At 36.9% G+C, this 20,855-nt stretch overlaps 2 protein-coding genes across 2 annotated transcripts; both read right to left on the bottom strand.

The window, feature by feature from the left end:
* Window positions 1-574: 574 nt before the first annotated feature.
* Window positions 575-6,010, bottom strand: LOC125785960 (endonuclease domain-containing 1 protein-like). Its single transcript, XM_049470158.1, has 3 exons — window positions 5,761-6,010; window positions 2,994-3,334; window positions 575-2,888 (listed from the first exon to the last, which is right to left on the bottom strand). Exons 2-3 carry the CDS (start codon window positions 3,288-3,290, stop codon window positions 2,211-2,213), a joined length of 975 nt encoding a protein of 324 aa, XP_049326115.1. The 5' UTR covers window positions 3,291-3,334; window positions 5,761-6,010; the 3' UTR covers window positions 575-2,210.
* Window positions 6,011-10,026: 4,016 nt separating this feature from the next.
* LOC111193483 (endonuclease domain-containing 1 protein) lies at window positions 10,027-13,959 on the bottom strand. The gene is made up of 3 exons (XM_022674391.2): window positions 13,852-13,959; window positions 11,095-11,429; window positions 10,027-10,395 (listed from the first exon to the last, which is right to left on the bottom strand). Exons 1-3 carry the CDS (start codon window positions 13,856-13,858, stop codon window positions 10,027-10,029), a joined length of 711 nt encoding a protein of 236 aa, XP_022530112.2. The 5' UTR covers window positions 13,859-13,959.
* Window positions 13,960-20,855: the final 6,896 nt, after the last annotated feature.

Raw genomic sequence — 20,855 nt, 5'->3', positions numbered from 1 at the left:
TATATTCATTGCTTGAAGGATGCACACTGAACTAAATGTATTTTTACCTGGAGAACCAAAGGATTTCTGATAAACAGCATCTTAAATGTTTCAAAGACTCTAAAATATTGTAAATTGATAATAAACTTGTGTTTTACTTGCGCTATAGAGCTTTAAAGAAATATGTGAAAGCCCATGTTAAAATAGTTGCCGTATCCCTTTTTAAGGTGTATTGTTTTACATTCTTCAGCTATTTTTCTGCTTATGAAGTCTGATTTCCTCATATATTGTTTATTTTTTTGGGACAAAGTAAACCCAATAGTAACCAAAGGCTTAATTTAAAGCTTTAATTATTGATGTTATATGACCTCCTAAAAGTACAGTAAGTCACAGACCTATATTTAAGCAGAGTCATGCAGAAAAAAAACTATAAATAAATAATATTTTATTTTTAAATACCGTGATGTACTGTGAAACCATCAGAATCTTGCAAAGTACCGTGATATATATATATATATGTTTGGTCATACCACCCAGCACTCAGCCGTGTTTGTATGAGGAAGATACAGAATAAACAACAGAGTAACTCATCACACTCTTGTTCAGTTAGGTTACTTTATTGATCTGTTTAAGCAAAAATGGTACATAACAAGTTAAATGTACTTTAATGTAGGTACAAATATAAAACTGAGGACAAAAGAATAACTATTGGGTAGCCTTCTGATATTCACCATGTAATTGTTTGATATTACAAGCCTTTCATAACTGTCTGCTCTGGAGGTAAGTATTCTTCTTACTCTAGTCTTCCGGGCCTGCTAGAATATACAGTATTTAATATACATTGGGAAATTGCATTGCAATGGGAGTTACTGACATGTTCCTGGTTGTCCTCTTTTTTGGTGCTGTACCTATAATTAAATACCAGTAAGACCTGTTAAGTATTTATGTGTATTGGTTCATACAGAGATTGTACTGTACCATACGAATTGTGAAATTACATGTAAATGTCCGAAAGTTACCCAGTTGTTACACAATTACTCTCTTGTTCCTGGTTGTCCTCATTTCTTTATTTGTACCTACATTTACGTAGGTACAGTAAGACCTGGTAAGTATTTTATATGTATTGGTTAAGTTACATCATAAATGAAGTGAAACTTACACTCCATACTTAAAACATGGGCTGTATTGAGAATAGAAAAATTAAAAATAATAGTAAATCAAAAAGATCTGGTTGTACAGCAAACTGTTCAACACTCGATGTATCACATCATATCGTAGTGTAGTATCATGTTGTATCAATGTGATGGACAATATTAGCCACGTTTAAACAAATCCTGACCACTTTAAATACATATTTGACTTTATTACTTAAAGATCCTATTACTGTCATGAACAGTACCAGTTTAAGCGCAAAAAAAGTAAACTGCACTATTCTGCAATTACTACTACTACTACTATTGCTGCTGCTGTCTGCCTATACAATGGTGTATTTAAATACACTTTTTTCTTCCTTTCAGATTCTTTTGTCCAATATGTTTTTATATAGTAGAGGGTTCTGTTTCTTAGGACAGGTTTTTTGTACATTTTGTATTTCTGTATTTTAAAAATATTTTCTCTTTAATTCTACAAATTTAGTTCTGTATATTACTGTGTATGTTGTATTTTCTTCAGTTTCGTTTATTTATTGCTGTATATTTCTGTAACTTGTTGTAGCGTCAGTTAGCTTTAATTAGCTAAGCCTTAACACGAGTATCTCAATGCAAGTATGTCCTGACATGTTGGGCAAATGACAAATGAACATTAAAACAGTTTTTTAGAAAAATGGCTAAAGCTGATAATCACCTTTATGAAACAAACAAACAAACAAAACAAACATAGAAAACGAAGTTGAGGCCAAGAAGGTGGTCATTTACATTTGTAAATATCTAATATGGTTATTCTGAGATTATTAGTTTGTTAAGATTATACAGAAAATATTATAAAAGCTTAAAGAATTATTGATGATTAACTCAATGTGGTAATATTTCACAAAGACACTTTGAATTAAGTGGTTCTTGCCATTATTGGAACAAAAATAGACAATCAACTTATCTATTTATGTAAAGCTAAGATAAGTAAGATATGTATTTTAATTTCCAGCTAGAAATATCTTGCAAATGTTTTTGTTTATTTTCCCTTGACACAAGAAAATAAAGCTTGTATAACTAAACTCTTACTTTTAATTCATTAATTCACTCATGTTTCCTTCCACAAAAATATATCTTAGGAGCATTGGCCTTTCCAACTAATCTTTTTCTCTGCCTCTCTTTTCTATATCTCTCATATATGTTTTGTAGCCTCTTGTTTGAATGAACCACTTTGAACCTATTAGAATCTGGTTTATTACACTTTCCACCAAAAACAGTAAACTCCCCTTTGCTATACTCCACAGTAAGCTTCCTGTCTAGCTCAGTGACTGACATTTCTTCCACAGTGGAAGAGTGCTCATTTCTCCCTATGAAAGCACCTGAAGCGATCACTTTACGGTTGTTGTCTAAGCAGCAGTAAGCGGTCCAGAAGTGACTGGGTATACTAACTCTTTCTTTCAGTTTGTCAGTGCCGGGAACCACCCCAGTGACAATGTACCTATCATTATTCTTACATTCCTGTGTCAAAATATTAGCTACATTTCTCTCTGTGTTACTCCATATGCCTCTGTTGAAATTACGGTTTTGTGGAGCAGCATTAGTGAGGGTGAAGGTGGCATCCAAGCATACTGTTGAACTGGCATGGCGGACTGGAGCCAGGTGCCCTTTGTCATAGTGATGGTCTTGTGTTCCTTCATAGTCTTTGTTGACAGCTTGTTTTGGTAATTGGTCCTTGTTGCCATCACTTTCCATTTTTTTTTTGTTTGAATTGGGGTCGTCAAGCTGCAAAAAAAAAAATAATAATGACAAAAGATTATATATAATTTATATACATGACAGTACGTTTAAAATACAAACAATCCCAACATAAAATACTCTTTAACTTACCTGAGGTTCAATAAACCATCGTTTATTTCTTTGTGTACAATCTATTAAACCTTGAAACTTGTAGGCTGAGTACACAGGGATTCTGTTTGCCGTGTCATACAGGGTTGCGTATTCATATTTATTTTCTCTAATCTGACAGATATGTTTGTACTGTGGATCTTTAAAAATGGTTGGAGGAGACCTAACTTCTTCTGGGTCAGCGAAGAATTGAGGGCATGACTGAGTAAAATCCTTTACAACTTCACTAAAACATCCAGAGAGAGCCAGCAGCAGCAGCACTGGCATGAGGAGGGTCATGATGAAGATGGAGAAAGGTATTACGTGACAAAGGGTGGAATCTTCTAAAAAAACAAAAACAGAAACAAATATTGTTCACTTTTTCTGTGATGTGCAGAAAAGAAGCACAAATATACGGTGGCCGAGAAAGCCCAACGCAGTGCAAATTGAAAAGCGCTGCAAAAGCACAAAACACATCCATCAAAATTACAACACAGGCGCAGCAAATAGAAAAACGCGCTGCAAAAAGAAAAACGCGCTGCAAATAGAACCACAACACAACGGAAGTGAGTCACAACACAACGGAATTTTCCCGGGGGACCTGTGTTGTAATTTTGATGGATGTGTTTTGTGCTTTTGCAGCGCTTTTCAATTTGCACTGCGCTGGGCTTTCTCGGCCACCGTACAAATATCTCACAATACAGACCGAATAAAAAGCACCCATTAATTTTCTACCTTTTGTTACAGAAATAGGGATCAATTTATTATAAGAATAATTTTTAAGACATCTGTTAGTCTTACATCTTGCTTAGAGTTGTTGATCATTCATTTATAAATATTACTTTTCTTATTACTATTCTTATAGAAACCTATAAGACACTACTTCATAAACAAGTCATTGGATCATGGTTTAACCAATATATAAATGATATGAATGTATTTATGGTTATTACTCATTTAAAATTCATTATTCATACAATTATGTAAATAAGTAATGAGTCAATGGGATGTGAACAAAGTCATTGAGAGTAGAAATTTTTACTTTTTTACTATGATATGCACAGATGCACAAAATGCATGTTTTATATGAGCTAAAAAGTAAGTTCTTCACATTTTCTTTATTAAAGGCAAAGGTTCACACATTTCCATGTGTAAACAGCTCTTTAAACTCTAAACATTTGTTAAATTTAAATAAACCTTCTTCACTACTACATTTTTTAGTGTATAAAATATTGTGGATAGTAATTATTAAAAATGTTTAGTTTACAGTTTTATATTTTTTGCAGATTTTATCTGGTAACCATTGACATTAGTGTATTTTACATTTACTTCAGAATATCCATAGCTAGTTTGCATAGACTAGGATCATAAGAAATACATTAAAGTCACACATGGTTCTATTTTAGGGCCTAAAAGACAGATAATAATTATGTCAATAATGTTGTATTAAGAGTGAAGAACTGATGTGTGGGCTTACATACCGAATCTAAGGACTTTATATAGCTTATATAGCAACTATATAAATACACTAATAATTGCTACTTGTTTATTTAAAAGAAATAAGGTAAATAAAACAGGTTTAGTACAAAGGAAATAAATGGGTTAATATACACATCAGATGATCAGATGAGCATAGTTAAAACTGTAATCCTGAGCATGAGTTCACTCATGCATGTGTTTACTCATGGCTGGAGTACAGCATGCCATTTGTGGACGTTTAAAGTTTTACATTATAAACTGAATTTAGCTTTCACTCAGAACAAACTAGAACTCATAGAATTCTGTAATATACTGTAACAATAATCACAGATTTTATTTTTCCACAGATTTTTTTTTTTTTTTTTTTTTTTTTTTTTTACAGTGTACTGTTTGCCTGGTAATAATGATACTTAACTGACTCATTTATTTGTACCCTAATTTGAATACTGGTTACCAGTCTGTATTTGCAGTTACATGTCATACAATAATGCACCAAAACAAAATGGGCAATGTAAAAAAAAAAGGGAAATATAGTTTGAATGGCAGAGATAGAAAGCATGACAGAAATAAACTGCTGGGCATCAAAAGGAATCACAGGAAATGTATTATTTGTAATTTGTGCAGAATGGAAAATACATTAAATTAAAATATAAATACACTCTATTATAATAAGACTGGCATTGTGTTACTGATTAATGCTTTACTGCTGTACTATGGGCAGTATTGGCTTTCACCATGCACAGAACAGTTTACTGTCTATTATGTGCAATATCAGATATCACTTCTTATATACACTGTTAAATTACATTTATTTTTTAATATAATTTCTTGTATTTTATATATATATATATATATATATATATATATATATATATATATATATATATATATATATATATATATATATGAAACATCTGACCTCTGTAACTGCAAACAATGTTTTTTATTTTGAATCACATACTCTCACATCACATACTTTCATGATGCAATAAAATGCAAATTAATTATTAAAAAATCACTGTTTGGTTTTCTGGATTTTGTCAGTTAAAGTTTACCTATGAAAAAAATTCAGACCTCTTCATTTGATGTAGGTGGGGAAATTTGCACAATTGGCGGTGTATCAAATACTTATTTTCCCCACTGTTGAATAAATATATTTAATTTTGTATTTCCTGTCACTTCTATCCTGTCCTCCACACTTCTGTAATATTAACATATTTCATACACATACAATACATAAGCCACAAAACATAAGAGCAGAACAAATAAAATAATTAAGCTCAATCTCTACCTGTCACTGCTGGAATGCAGAGTCAATGCAGAGGGGCCACCAGAGTGCTCTGTGTTCTCTTTTTCACCGCTCTCAGAGCATGCGTGTATATATAAGTCATTGCATGAGTATATATAGACATGAACATATCCTTCATCAGTGATGAAGAGTTTTAGAAGCCATGTGATTAATGAGAAACTTGCAGAGTCATGCAAACTTGGTGAGGAACTAGATGGTATTGTTTTTATCTGTTGAGGAACTTAAAGTCCATTTTCCCCTGAAATGTTTATACCTAGAACTAGGCTTACTTAAATATCTTACCGGGGGATTTTTTATTAGGCAACCCACATCAGTACATCCTTGTACACCACACACCCTATTGCTAAACATTAATCACATTATAAACACAGAAAAGTAATAGATGCACAACATAAATCCTAACCTGTTTTATTTTACAAGTAGGCATTCTAAATCTCCTTTGTCACTACTGGGTAAAATCTTTATTTTCCATGACAGTTTTTAAGTACTAGATGGATGATTTATCATTTTGTGTTCTCTTCTTGTCTGCTTTTAGTGCATATGTGTATATGCAGTGGTGTGAAAAAGTGTTTTCCCCTTCATGATTTCTTATTGTTTGCTTTTGTCAAACATATTTAAATATTAGATAATATAAACATTAAATCAAAGATAACAGCAAACAGAAAGCAAACAAAAATGCTATTTTTAAATAAAGGTTTTTGTCATTAAGGGAGAAAAAAATCCAAATCTACATGACCCAGTGTGAAAAAGTGTTCGACCCTAAAAATAATAACTGGTTGTGCCACCCTTATTAGCAACAACGGCAATCAAGCCTTTTCAGTAAATTGCTTTCACATGTCTATGCAGGAATTTTGGTTCACTCGTCTTTACAGAATTGTTGTAATTCCTTCACATTAGAGGATTTTCCAGCATCTCAATCGGATTCAGGTCAGGACTTTGACTAGGCCACTCCAAAGTCTTCATTTTTTTTTTTTTTTAAAGCCATTCAGAGGTGGACTTGCTGCTGTGTTTTGTCTCGTCAGTCCACAGAGTGTTTTCCCAAAAGACTTGCACATCATCAATATGTTTTCTGAGAACATTTTAAAAAGCCTTAATGTTCTTTTTGCTCAGCAGTGTTTTTTGTCTAGGAATTCTGCCATGCAGGGCATTTTGCCCAGTCTCTTTCTGATGGTGGAGTCATGAACGCTGACCTTAACTGAGGCAGGTGAGGCCTGCAGTTCTCTGGAAGTTGTTGTGGGGTCTTTTGTGACCTCTTGGATGAGTCGTTGCTGCGCTCTTGGGGTAATTTTGATCAGTCCAGCCAGTCCTTGTAAGGTTCACCACTGTTCCACGTTTTTCCATGTGTGGCTCACACTATGATTCACTGAAGTGCAATAACCACAGTTATGTATTAAACACTTTTTTTTACAGAGGGTCATGTAGGTTTGGATTTCTTTCTTCCTTAATAATGAAAACCTTTATTCAAAAACTGCATATTGTGTTTACTTGTGTTGTCTTTAACTAATATTTAAATTTAATATTTTAAATTTGATGATATGAAACAGAGAGGAAAAATAAGAAATCATGAAGGTGGCAAACACTTTTTCACACCACTGCAAAAGCCATTGCATGTGTATAGACATTAACATTTCCTTCATCCTGCAAATAATGAGGAACTTGCAGAGGCATGCAAACTTGGTGAGGAACTTGCTGGTATATTTTTTGTGTTGAGGAACTATTGAGAAATCATTTACTTTCAGACAAATTTTTAGACTTAGATTAAGTTCCATTTTCTTGTGAAATGTTTATCTTTACTTTTATTGGGCAACCCACACCAGTACAACCTTGTACACCATATACCACACACCCTATTACTAAACATTAATCACATTATAAACACAGAAATGTAATAGATGCACAAAATAAATCCTAATCTGTTTTATTCTACAGTCGGCATTCTAAATTTCCTTTGCCACCAGTAGGGTCAGAGCAAAAGAGTAAAAATCTTTATTTTTCCTGAATGTTTTTTTTTAAACTAGATTGGTAATTGATCATATTCCCCAGTATGATGGAGCCACAGCTGATTCCAAAGAAAATTAAAATGTGTGGTATAGAGCCAGTATCCTTTTAAAAACAACCTTTAAATTACCTTTATTTATTCTCACCTAATTAAAATGCATTGGCCCGTATATGGGCTACAGATGTTGTTGATACAAACCCTTTTTTTTTGCAGTAAAATATCTTTATTAAAATTTACAGTCTAGACATTTGAGGACTTTGAAATCTCCTAAAGGACATTTGGAGAAGCTGCCTGTTTTCTCTTTACTTCACTTAATAATTTCAGATCAGTAACAGGAATCAAGCCAAAATTCTGCATGTTTGAAAATAAACGTAAAAACTAGACAAACATTACAGAACTAAGGTTTGGAGAAAATTAACTGTTTGAAAATACTGATTTTAAAATGAAGTTCAGGAAATTATTGTATTCATTATATTCTGACATTAGCAGATTTACTTCAATATTTTTTCATATTTTCTATTACAATTACAATTATGCTTTTTTAGTACTGTTCCCTATCAAACATTAAAGCCTTTTATGTAATGCTTAAATAGAAATCCTTGAGATTTAGGGGTGTAATGTCAGGCAGAATATGTACAAAATCCTGGCCTGTTAAGGGGTTAATAAGCAACGGTTAGTACGTAAATTCTGACACTGAATCAAAGTTCATGTAAAAGCTTAGCCGTCCAGCAACAAACCACATCATAATAATTGTCGAACAAACACCTACAGAAACAGTGCCTACCATAGTGAAAGCAGAAACATGCACAGAAAGAGAGAAAAAATCCCGGTGTTACTCAGTGTAATCAGCATTTGAGCTCTTGTCATTTGGAGAAGATGTCTCTTGTCTGTTGGCCTGCTACGGACTCTAATTTACTCACTACAGACTCTAATTCCCAGGATACACCTACATCTAACCTTCCAGACTTGCCTGATCATGTGATGTTTCAGCTTTCTAACTCGCCGGCCTTCTAACCAATTTTATCTGGTCCTATTAGTATAAAGAGCCCCCTGTTTCAGTCCCATGTTGCCCTGTATTGAATCTATTTTTATAGCTCTTCTACTCTGCGTTTCTTTTGCGTTTGCAGAAACTTTGTTGTGTTTTTGACCACTCTTTTTGCCTAGCCCTTTGTTGTTTTGTTAGCCTTCTAGTTGCTGACCTATTTTGTAAGCTAAATATAACTCCATAGTTTGTTACTAGCATTGACTGCCAGGCAGGTAGCTACTTTGTTGCTAGCCTACCTGCTGCTAAATCTCACCATTTTTACACTTTGGCCTAATTTATCCAATGTAAATGATCACATACTGCTATCTATCTTATCTGCCTCTTTCTTTCTATACTTTCTTTTATGGCTTTTTGATGGATTACTTGGCTTCGTGATGGCTGAAGGATCATGTTTTCTGGACTGCAGGAATCACAAACCTGGCTGGCTACTGTCAGCAACTTGGGGGAGTGGCCTCCTCAAGGGAGATTAGTGATAACAGTGTTGTATTTTCCTACATTGATCATAACTGAATTTAAAGGAGGGCTCAAACAGTGGGGGGGGGCATGTTCCTAGTATTTACCCTAATTCAACAAGACTTGTGAGTCTGCGGGCAGTCATTCTAGAACATGATCAGCAAGATTTGGTTCATTTTAATTGCTTTATTGATTCAAATTGAGAACAAAGAACAATTACACTTCAGCTTACAAAGAATGAATAATTAGCAACAGTTGTTTAAAAGAACAAAAAGCAAAGATGAATCAACGCATTTAATTTTTCAGAAAGTGCACTTAAAAATAAAAATGCTGCAAAAGGTCATTTAATTAATGCTTTAGAAGAACTATATTAGGATCCATTAAAAACAATGTGTGTAACAGAGGTTTGCGAGTGTGAAGAACCTTCATTTGAGCCATCCTGTTATGTTGTGGTTAGAGTTTACCTGGTTTTTACTTTACAAATGTACAAAACCTTTATTTTAACTTCAGCTGGGTTTAATGGCTGTAATGAACATGTACATGGAAAATAAGTTTAATGTGCTTATATTATGTATGTTAGTATATTATTGCATCATTGCATCACACTCCAGTTTCTAAAAGCTGGATTATGAAGTGCTTGTTGACACACTTTTTATTTTTATAGAAGCAAAAAAAAAAACAGCATAATAAGCTGATGCTTATGATGTTTTCCAACATATTTACTTCAACGATTTAGAAACCTTTTTTTGGTTTAGGCTGGGCAGCAGTAAGCCGTCCAGAAGTGACTGGGTATACTAACTCTGTTTTTCAGTCTGTTATTGCCAGGAACCACTCCAGTGACAATGTAAGCAGAATTTCCGCTGCAAATCTGCGTCAGAATGGTAGCCACATTCTTCTCCGTCACCCTCCATTGGCCTTGGTTGAAACTACTGTTTTGTGGAGCGGCGTTGGTAAGGGTGAAGGTGGCATCAGAGCATATCTGGTCCCTGGCATGGTAGACTGGAGCCAAGTGCCCTTTATCAAATCCTCGTTTCTCATAGTTTGCATTGACAGCTTGATTTTGGTAGTTGATGGACCTGTTTTCACTTTCCATTCGTGGACTTGCCATTCCGTTTTCAAGCTGGAGTAATTCATTAAGAGACAAAAAGAAGCACATATTTTATATATTTATTAAAGTAATGTTTAAGTAATTAGACCTCAAATAATGCAAAGAAAACAAGTTCATATTCATAAAGTTTTAAGAGTTCAGAAATCAATATTTGGTGGAAAAACCCTGTTTTTAATCACAGTTTTCATGCATCTCGGCATGTTCTCCTCCACCAGTCTTACACACTGCTTTTGGATAATGTTATGCTACTCCTGGTGGAAAAATTAAAGCAGCTCAGACTGGTTTGATGGCTTGTGATCATCCATCTTCTTCTTGATTTTATTCCAGAGGTTTTCAATTTGGTAAAATCAAAGAAACTCAATTATTTTTTAAGTGGTCTCTTATTTTTTTTCCAGAGCTTTATGTGCTTCTTCTTTTTTACACATAGTTTTAACAGTTTTCACTATTCATATAAAAATATTCAGTCGGAAGTGCATATTTTAATTGGTACTCTGTTATTGTTTTTACCAAATTTATCTTACTTATTCCACATTTTGTATTATGCTTATATTCTTGGCTATTATTGTACTTGTCTAGTTTAAAATAGGAATAGTCATTATGCACTTTACACAGATTTTCTCTGTGTATCCTAGACAAACTATCATTCTCTTAGGGTATAGATCATCATCTCAGTATGAAAGCACTGGACATGAATAAAGCTGTTTTACGTACCTGGGGTTCAATGAACCAACTTTCATTTCTTCTGCAATTCATTAAACCATCAAACCTGTAGGCTGAGTACACGGGGATCTTGTTTGCTGTGTCGTAAAGGGTTGCGTATTCGTGTAAATTGCCTTGGCGAACTTGGCAGATTTGTTGATACCGATTTCCAGCAAATACAGTTGGAGGAGACATAACTCCTCCTGGGTCAGCGAAGAAATAAGGGCACGTATGAGTAAAGTCGTCTACAACTTCACCAAAACATCCAGAGAGAGCCAGCAGCAGCACTGCACAGACGATCATGATGAAGATGGAGAAATGTGTGATGTGGGGAGGAACGTGATCTTCTGAAAGAAAAGAAAAATTATATCACTACAGCTTTACTGTACAGGTGCTGGTCAACGAATTAGAATAATTTGAAATAGTGCAATCATGAAATTCTTTGAATGCATTTTTTGTGCAGAAAGCAAATCAGGTGTTCACCGCACCTGTCCTACTCGTTAGATTAATCACAGAACTCGTTACCTGGAAAAAAAATTGCTCAGCTGAGCTTTCCAAAAGGCCCATTTAGGCCATTTAACTGTGACACTGTTGTTTTATTGAATTAGAATAATGGAGAAACCGTTTCATTGAATTAGAATAATTTTTATTATAATTACAATCATCACTTTCTCAGTATTTTGTGGCTGCCCCCTTGGCTTGTATGACTGCCTGAAGTCTCCGCGGCATCGATTTGACCAGCTTGTCGCAAGTTTCCGCACTCACAGCTTCCCAGGCAGTGGCGATGTTCTGCTTCAGTTGGTCCAGCGTAGTAGGCTTTCTGTTGCGAATTTTCCGCTTGACGATGGCCCAAAGGTTTTCAATGACATTGAGGTCAGGCGAGTTGGCCGGCCATGCCAAAACTTCAAGCTGTTTTTTAGTGAACCAATCTTTGGTCGACTTTGCCGCATGAGCCGGTGCAAGATCCTGTTGAAATATGAAGTCTTCTTCGCCGAACTGTTCCTCAACTGTTGGAATCAGGAACGTTTCCAGAACATCTTGATATACGGCAGCATTGACAGTCTTCTTGAGGAAGCAGAGTTTCCCTACACCTCGAGCGGACATGCATCCCCAGACCATAACGCTCTGGGGAAACTTGACGGATCTTTTCACGCACTCATGGTTGTAGGTTTTGCCACCACGACGCCAGACACGAGGACCTTGGTCACCGAAGGAGATGCAGAAGCGTGATTCGTCACTGAAGACCACTTTCTGCCAGTCTTCAGCAGTCCACTCGCCGTGTTCTTTGGCCCACTTCAGCCGCTTCTCCATTTGTTTCTTGTTCAGCATCGGTTTTACTGCTGGAACGAGAGATTTGAAGCCGAGTTCGCGCAGACGACGGTAAGTGGTTGATCTGGAGACGTCAGCGCCGGTCTGCTTGTTCCACAAGTCGGTGAGCTCGGAAGTGGACTTGAACCGGTTGCTGACTGCGATCTTTCTCAGCTGCTTGTTGTCGCGAGCAGAAGTTTTTCGGACGCCGGAACAGTTGGTGCGCTTGCTGCAGTTTTTCTTGAGAGCTTTGCAGACGGAAGACTGGCTGATGCCGAGCTGCTCAGCAATTTTAGTTTGGGTCAAGCCTTGTTGGCGAAGGGCTTGAATTTGAGCCACTATTCCGGTTGAGAGGTCGCGCTGCTTACCCATGATTGATTTTACAACTTAGAAATTCTACTCAACCCTGACTTTATACTGCACAGTGAACACTCTTCACAGAAAACAAAAATTCGAGCATTTATTCTAATTCAATGAAACGGTTTCTCCATTATTCTAATTCAATAAAACAACAGTGTCACAGTTAAATGGCCTAAATGGGCCTTTTGGAAAGCTCAGCTGAGCAATTTTTTTTCCAGGTAACGAGTTCTGTGATTAGTCTAACGAGTAGGACAGGTGCGGTGAACACCTGATTTGCTTTCTGCACAAAAAATGCATTCAAAGAATTTCATGATTGCACTATTTCAAATTATTCTAATTCGTTGACCAGCACCTGTACAGCAAAAAAAGCAAAAGAAAACAAAGGCATATGATGTTTGATTTATCACGTTGTTTTAAATATATTATATTTTTTGGGTTTTTTTTTTTTTCGATTAATATAATAAAGAAACTATTTGAAATTTTAGGATATTACATGGAGAGAATTATATGAGAAAACATATTGAAGCTTTCAGATAATTAATGGAGGTCATAAGAAAACATATTAAAGCTTTAAGATAATATATGAAGTGTTAATTTAAAACAACATATATATATATATATATATATATATATATATATATATATATATATATATATATATATATATATATATATATATATAAAGTATTAATGCCGCAAGATAGTACATTTAAGCATGAGACCGTCCAAAAATATTTTGATGCAATAAGATATCACTATTTAGTGCCTATAATACTGAATAGCCTCTAGCAACCCAACTTGAGGTATATTTCATTATTAAAAACAAGCTACATAATTGCTGATTTTTCTTACATTTAAAATTCTGTTTCTCAGTCAAGAAATTGAGGTTACATTGTGGCCACAAAATTATGCTTTATAGCGCTCATAAGATTCTCAGGTCCACAATCTGTACTGCTACTTTTCTTGATTAATGCATTTTTTTCCAATTTCTTAATCAAAGTCAAAAATTGTATTGCATTGTCAAATTTGTCAACTATTATATATACTTTATTTTATTTTTAAATCAATTCAATAAAGCAATAGATTCAACTTAATTCCTACCTGTCATTGCTGGGACATATGTAGAGTTCTTACCAAAGACTTCTTGTTTATGACTCTCTCATTCTCCTGTTACAGAACAGGTTTTTCTATACAGAGATCTTATCTATGTGAAGTATTGCAGCTTCTTGGTAATGACATGTTTGCTAATTAATGTGGTGAGAAACCTGCTGAGGAACTTGGTCACAAACTTGTGAAAAGAGTGGCGATTTTTGTGGCTGAAGCTACACTCTGTTGTTCAGTAAAGTTCTGTTTTTCTCACGGTGTCATTTAGACATATCATGAAATGTCTCAAACAAACAAAAGAAAGGGTACTGGTTCTATGCTGAACTAGAAATCAACTGTTCTTTTTTTTTTTTTTTTTTTTACATTTTGTTACCTTATAACCAAAAGTGTTAAGTGGAAAAAAATGCTACATAGTTTTAAAAATTTTAAGCTAATAAAAATCTGAAAAGTGTGACATACAAATGCATTCATCCCCCCTATATCAATACTCAGCCAGGTCCATCCATCCATCTTCTCATCAACTCTGAGCAACTTCTCTGTCCCTGCTGAAGAAAAGCATCCCCACAGCATGATGCTGCCACCACCATGTTTCATAGTGGGGATGGTGCGTTCAGGGTAATGGGCAGTGTTGCATATAGCGTTTTATATTTAGGCCAAAAAGATCAACTTTGTTCTCATCTGACCTGAGCACCTTTTTCCACATGCTTGCTGATTTCCCACCTGACTTGTGGTAAAGCGTGTTTGTTGTTGTGTTTTAGTTTTTTATATATAGTATGCATGCAGTGTGTAATTTATGAGCATCCTGTGCATCATCTATGCGAGAAGTCAAGTCAAGTCAAGAGGCTTTTATTGTCATTACATCTGAGTACAGGTACACAGTGTACTAAAATTAGTTCCTCCGGAACCATGGTGCAACATGGAACAACAAGCAATAGACAACATAAAGTGCAAGAGTGACGACAGTGCAACATAAAATCTATAACACTAAATAACAATAAATACAATAAATACAAAAGACGAGACAATTTAAAAGACAGGATAGTGCAGTACCGATACGGTATATTAAGGTGTATAGTGAGGATAAGGTGCAGAGATGTGTGACATACTGTAACATATAGAACAAATATAATCACAGCAGTTACTGAGGTAGAGAGTTTATAGTTTGTGAGAGTAGCAGCAAATATTGCTGATAGGAATAAAGACATTTCAGTCTCTGTGTGCTGAGTAGATGACTGTGTGGGTGAAGTTCAGTCTTTGTGTGTAAAGGGTGGTGGTGGGGGGGAGGTTCAGTTCAGTTTGTGTGAGTGTGTTGGGTGCGTGTGGCTTCAGCTCTGTCTCTGTGTGTTGAGAAGTCTGACTGCCTGGTGGATGAAGCTGTTGCAGAGTCTAGTAGTGGAGGCTAGGATGCTCCTGTATCTTCTGCCGGACGGCATCAGAGCGAAGAGTCCATGTGAGGGATGGGTGGGGTCGTCCACAATGCTGGTGGCTTTGCGGAGGCAGTCAGCGTCCGAGGGGTGAACAGATTAACACCAGCAGCCTATTAGCCTAGCTAGCATTAGCACCGACAGCATTCTAGTGTTGTAAAGGTATTAACTACAGACTGGAGTAAACTGTAGTCATAATCCACATATCCCATAAAACCACATGATCTACAAACACATACCAGCAAAAACACACCCATCTTCTGTTAAAAACAGTGATTAATTTAGTTTGATAATCTCCATTAACATCTGCAGTCTGTTAGCCTAGCTAGCATCAGGCCAACAGCTGCATTCCGGCATTGTGAATGTAATAAGTAACTACAGCCATAATCCCCATCGAATATCAGTTATTAAAAAATAGTGATTAATTCGGCTCGGAAATGTAGTGACCATCGCCAGTTAGCCGTTAGCCATTGCAGCTAATTCACTACACTACAAAATAAAAGTCTCCTGTGCAACCAGTGCAAAAAGTTTAGTCTAGAGCCCTCAAATATTTAATAAAAAAACACTATTGTGTTTGTATGTAAAGGTGTCAAATAAATAACTTACATTAAATGCAGTTGTGTTTACTCTTCAAAGGGCTGTGTGGTCTGTTTCAGCCTCATTATTTAACCTTAATCATAGTACTAATAATAAACTAAAAGAGCCCTTTTATTAGTTTTTGTATTAGTATCAGCAGTTATATATCGGAATCGGATCAGAGCTGAAAAAAGTGGATCACCAATCACTAGAAAATATAACTTTCTCTCTCATTTCCTGGTTTCACTCCATCACCGTGCAGAATAGTCTGATATACATGGTTAAAGTCTGCTCTAAGATCATTGAATGAACTATTTGTTCTCTCACCACCTTATGTAAACAGCAAACTGTAAGGTTGGCCCACAGGATTTTGATGGACCCATCTCATATTCTGTTTTCTGGATTTCATTGGCTTCCCTCAGGACGAAGACTTTGTTGTCCTTACTGTAAGATGCAGAGGAGGAAAACAAAACCTTCCTCCCTAGAGCAGTTCAGCTCTTGAATGCTAGAAAACTGACTGTTCAAAAAAACTGACGCTGGAACATTGATCTAATAGAGCATATGTATCTGTAAATGTGTTTGTGTATTGTGTGAATTATTTACTGGAGGGAGTTGCGTGCCCTTCTCTTAGCTACTCTCTATGCCCTTTTGAATTGGGGACAAATAAACTAATCTGAATCTGAAACTGCACTTTTAATGACTTTTTTTCAACAATGCTTTGCTTCCTGCCACTCTTCCATAAAGGCCAGATTTGTGGAGAGCACAATGTATAGTTTTATACTGTGGACATATTCTCCCACCTGAGCTGTGGATTTCTGCAGCTCCTTCAGAGTGACCATGAGCCTCTTAGCTGTTTCTCTGACCAGTGCTCGCCTTGCCCAATCTGTAAGTTTGGGCAAATGCCATGTCTGTTTTGGTTTTGTGTTGTAGAATATATTTTTGAATGATGGATTAAACAGCACTCCTGGGATGCTCAAAGCTTGGGACATGTTTTTTTTTTTATATATATATTTTTTCATTTCTAATTTTTATGCTATTTTCTCCCTAATTTACAAGGCCAATTACCCAACCCACTCATTAGGACTCCCCCTATGCCTAGTGAACACACCAGGAAGGTGAAGACTAGCACATGCCTTTTCCGACACGTGAAGTCAGTCACCGCCATCTACCCACCCGGAGAGAGCAAGGCCAGTTGTGCTCTCTCAGGGCTCCGTTAGCTGATGGCAAGCTACATGAACAGGATTCGACCATTCTTGGCCATTCATTCCCTGCTTTAAACTTCTCCACTTTATTTCTGACCTGCCTGGTGAGTTCCTTTGTCTTCATGATGCTGTTTGTTCACTAGTGTTCTGTAACAAACCACTGAGGTCTTTACAGAACAGGTGTATTTATATTGAGACTAAATTACACACAGCTGCAGGACTCTAACTTAACTAATTAAGTGACTTCTGAAGGCAACTGATTGCACTCTTTCTTTCTCCTGTTACAGAACATGTTTTTATATACAGAGATCTTATCTATGTGAAGGATTGCAGCTTCTTGGTAATGACATGTTTGGTATGTGGTGAGAAACCTGCTGAGGAACTTGGTCACAAACTTGTGAAAAGAGTAACGATTTTGTGGCTGATTCTACACTCTGTTGTTCAGCAAAGTTCTGTTTTTCTCACAGGTCATTTAGACATATCATGTAATGTCTCAAACTAACAAAAGAAAGGGTACTAGTTATATGCTTAACTAGAAATCAACTGTTCTTCTACATTTTATCTATGAATCTGACCATGTTCAGTGCTCTCAGGAAAAGATGGGATTATCATAAAACAATGGGAACTATAGCAAATAAGAACAATATGAAACTATAATGCAAAAAAGAGCTGAAATTATTCTAATACATCCTTTGACTGATATTTCAGTGCAAACAGTATGCACCCAAGATATTCCATGTTCTGCTTGCACAACTTAATTTATTAATGTACATCTATTCCTGCTTTCCTGGCCTGCAACAATCTCTCAAAAGGACAGTTTGTATGGCTGGTAATTAGGTAAAATAACGACCTAAAAAATAATGTCACGAATGCCAGACATGTGTGAGACACAGATTAGAATCAGATAATTTATTAAAGATGGTAACAATACTACAGGGAAAACCAGTAGGGAAAAATAAACCAAAAACATACCAGAGTGTTTGAGGCTGAAGTTCATCCACAGAAGGTCAACAAGACTAACAATGAGCAAGGCCCAAAATCAGGTAAGGGTCCAAACCAGAAAACAATACTAAACAGAAGGGCTAAGCTAAGGCAGTAGTCAGTAAACAAACAGGCAAAGGTTATACACGAGAGGCGCTAGGAAACTAGATTCAAGGCACAGAGAAAAGGAAATGAGGGGTATTTATAAAGAGCAGCACAGGTGAGAACAATCAGAGTAATCTGTATGATGGAGTGTTCATGAGACGCAGTGGCCCGTGACCGAGAGAGTCCGGGGTAGAGAGCACAGGGGAATTCTGGGGAGTGTAGTTCTGAGTCACAGAGTCCATGGCAGGCAGACAGAGGCTGCGTCCAGAAACTTTTGCTACTCCTCCTCTCCTACTCCTCCTTTCCTACTCCTCCTCTCCTACCCCGGAAGAAGGTAGAGGACTCGAGGAGAGGAGAGGAGGAGGAGGAATGGAGGGAAGGAGCTGTAATTGGGGAAATGGGACAGCTGATCCCTTTTATATAGGATGTTGACTACCGTTGAACTGAGCCAATCACAACGCTCACTTTCAGCACGTTTCAGAACATTACTATCACACACAGCTAAAAATTCAGATATTCCAATAAAATCCTGTTTACTCCCAGCCGCATTTTAGGCCGCATCTCTGACCAGTGACTCTGGCAGCCCTGTCTGACCTCAGCCTTATGAGGGATTCAGTTCCTCATCAGTCCCTAAGTTAAAATAAATAAGTAAATAAATGAATTAATTAAAATTATATATATATATATATATATATATTATAAATAATATATGTTTTTATATTTATAAAATGATACACATAGGGTCATAAATATAGTTTTACTGAGCATACAGTTTATCTAAACTATAAATTATATTACTGCTTTACTGGCTGTTTAATTAGATAAGGAACCTAGTTAATTAATATGTTTATGACGTATATTTGGGCGTTGCCTTCCCCATTTTCGCGTGCTCTGTGGGCGTGGATGCAGTGATGTCATTGGAAAATCCTTAAAAGTCTTCCGGAGTAGGATACACTGATGTAACCTCCGTTGGAAGCCTACTACAGGTGGATTTTAAGCGGCTCCTTTCGTCTCCTATGGTATTCGGACAGGCGGCAAGATGGCGTCACGAAATCAGTTTCCGGGTCATGGAGGAGAGGAGGAGGATCGGTAGGAAAAAGGAGACACTTTTGGGGTTTCTGGACGCAGCCAGAAAGTTGCTGGCCTGACATAAACCCCTCCTCACCAAAGTGGGCCTGAGGCGAGGATGACGACCAACTGATGGACTGGGAGAGAGAACGGAACCAGTCCACAACCAGTGGAGGAACCGGACGGACGCAAAAGCAGGGATCCAGCACCCCGGAGTATGGGCAGCAAACTGGAAAGAGAGCGCTGAGAATGCCCTCTGGGTCTGGGTGCCGCCCGATCAAGACAGCGAGCGTGTCCACGACGAGACCTGGATACAGCACATCCCTGGCAGCAACCCAACTGCATTCGTCTGGCCCGTAACCTTCCCAGTCATTGAGGCACTGGAGAGCTCCATTGCATTTACGAGAATCCAGCATGACGTCAGGGCGTGCCTCAGACAGGGGACCGGGAACTACAGTCTTAAGCAGAAAGACATACAATAAGTTGTAAACACGATACTGGGGTGGTAGTTCCAACTTATAAGTGACATCATTAATGGCTGAAATAACCTTAAATGGGCCCAGCTACTTAGGCAACAGTTTGCAACACAAACCTTCAAGCCTGAAGTCCTTAGAAGACAACCATACCTGATCCTGGTGAGTACTTGGGGGTGGCACTCCTATACCTGTCTGCCTGCTCCATGAACGTCTGCAGAACAGTGTAGATGTGGTGATGTGTCTCCTCCCAGACACATTCTCTGCATCTCATCCAATCATTGACAGCAGGTATGTTTGTAGAGTATGCAGTCCAGGGAGCCATAGGTGGTTGGTAGCCTAAAATATATTGAAACAAGTTTATACCAGAAGTAGCGTTCATCACCCAACTCTTGGTTTGCTCTTTCGCACTGACCATTACATGTTGAGTGAAAACCTGACGTGAGACTGACAAACACAATGATGTGTTTAAAAAACGCTTTCCAAACTTGGGAAGTGAAAAATATTTCAATCGATAAAACAACAAGAATGGCCCAGATTTATGCAAAGAAGCCAACCTGCCCATTTGTGAAAAAGGATTTGGGAAAGTATTCTGTGGACTGACGTGACAAAAGTGGAACTTTTTAGAAAGTGTGTTTCCCGTTACATCTGACGTAAAAACTAACATATAATTTCAGAAAAAGAACATCATACTGAATGTAAAACATGGTGGTGGTAGTGTGATGGTCATGAGCTCCTTTGCTACTTCAGGGCCTGAACAACTTGCTATAATTGATGGAACCATGAATTCTGCTTTTATCAGAGAAATCTTTAAGGAGAATTTCCAGCCATCTGTTTGTGTCTTTAAGCTCAGGCGTGCTTGGGTTCTGCAGCAGATCAATGATCCAAAACACATCAGCAGGTTCACTTCGGGATGGAAAAAAAAATCAAGGTTTTGGAGTGGCCTAATAAACTTCTGATTGAGATGCTGTGGATGATCTTAAACAGTTAATTTATGCTCAAAAACCCACCAAAGTAGCTGAATTAAAACAATTCCGTAAAGAAGAGTGGAACAATATTCCTCCACAGAGATGTGAATTGAGACTTGTTGCCCGTTATCAGTAAAGCTTGATTGCAGTTGTTGCCGCCAAGAGGGGCACAACCAAGATATTAGATTTAGAGAGCGAACACTT

This window comes from Astyanax mexicanus, chromosome 21, assembly GCF_023375975.1.
Source record: "Astyanax mexicanus isolate ESR-SI-001 chromosome 21, AstMex3_surface, whole genome shotgun sequence".
Lineage (NCBI taxonomy): Eukaryota > Metazoa > Chordata > Actinopteri > Characiformes > Acestrorhamphidae > Astyanax > Astyanax mexicanus.
The sequence above is the reverse complement of the archived record's forward strand: the minus strand, read 5'-3'. Positions and strand labels throughout refer to the sequence as shown.

Coding starts and splice junctions, on each gene's coding strand:
- LOC125785960 (XM_049470158.1), bottom strand. CDS start 3,290: ATGACCCTCCTCATGCCAGTGCTGCTGCTGCTGGCTCTCTCTGGATGT. Junction 2,889..2,993: donor GATGGTTTATTGAACCTCAG/GTAAGTTAAAGA, acceptor TTTTTTTTGCAG/CTTGACGACCCCAATTCAAA.
- LOC111193483 (XM_022674391.2), bottom strand. Junction 10,396..11,094: donor GTTGGTTCATTGAACCCCAG/GTACGTAAAACA, acceptor GAATTACTCCAG/CTTGAAAACGGAATGGCAAG.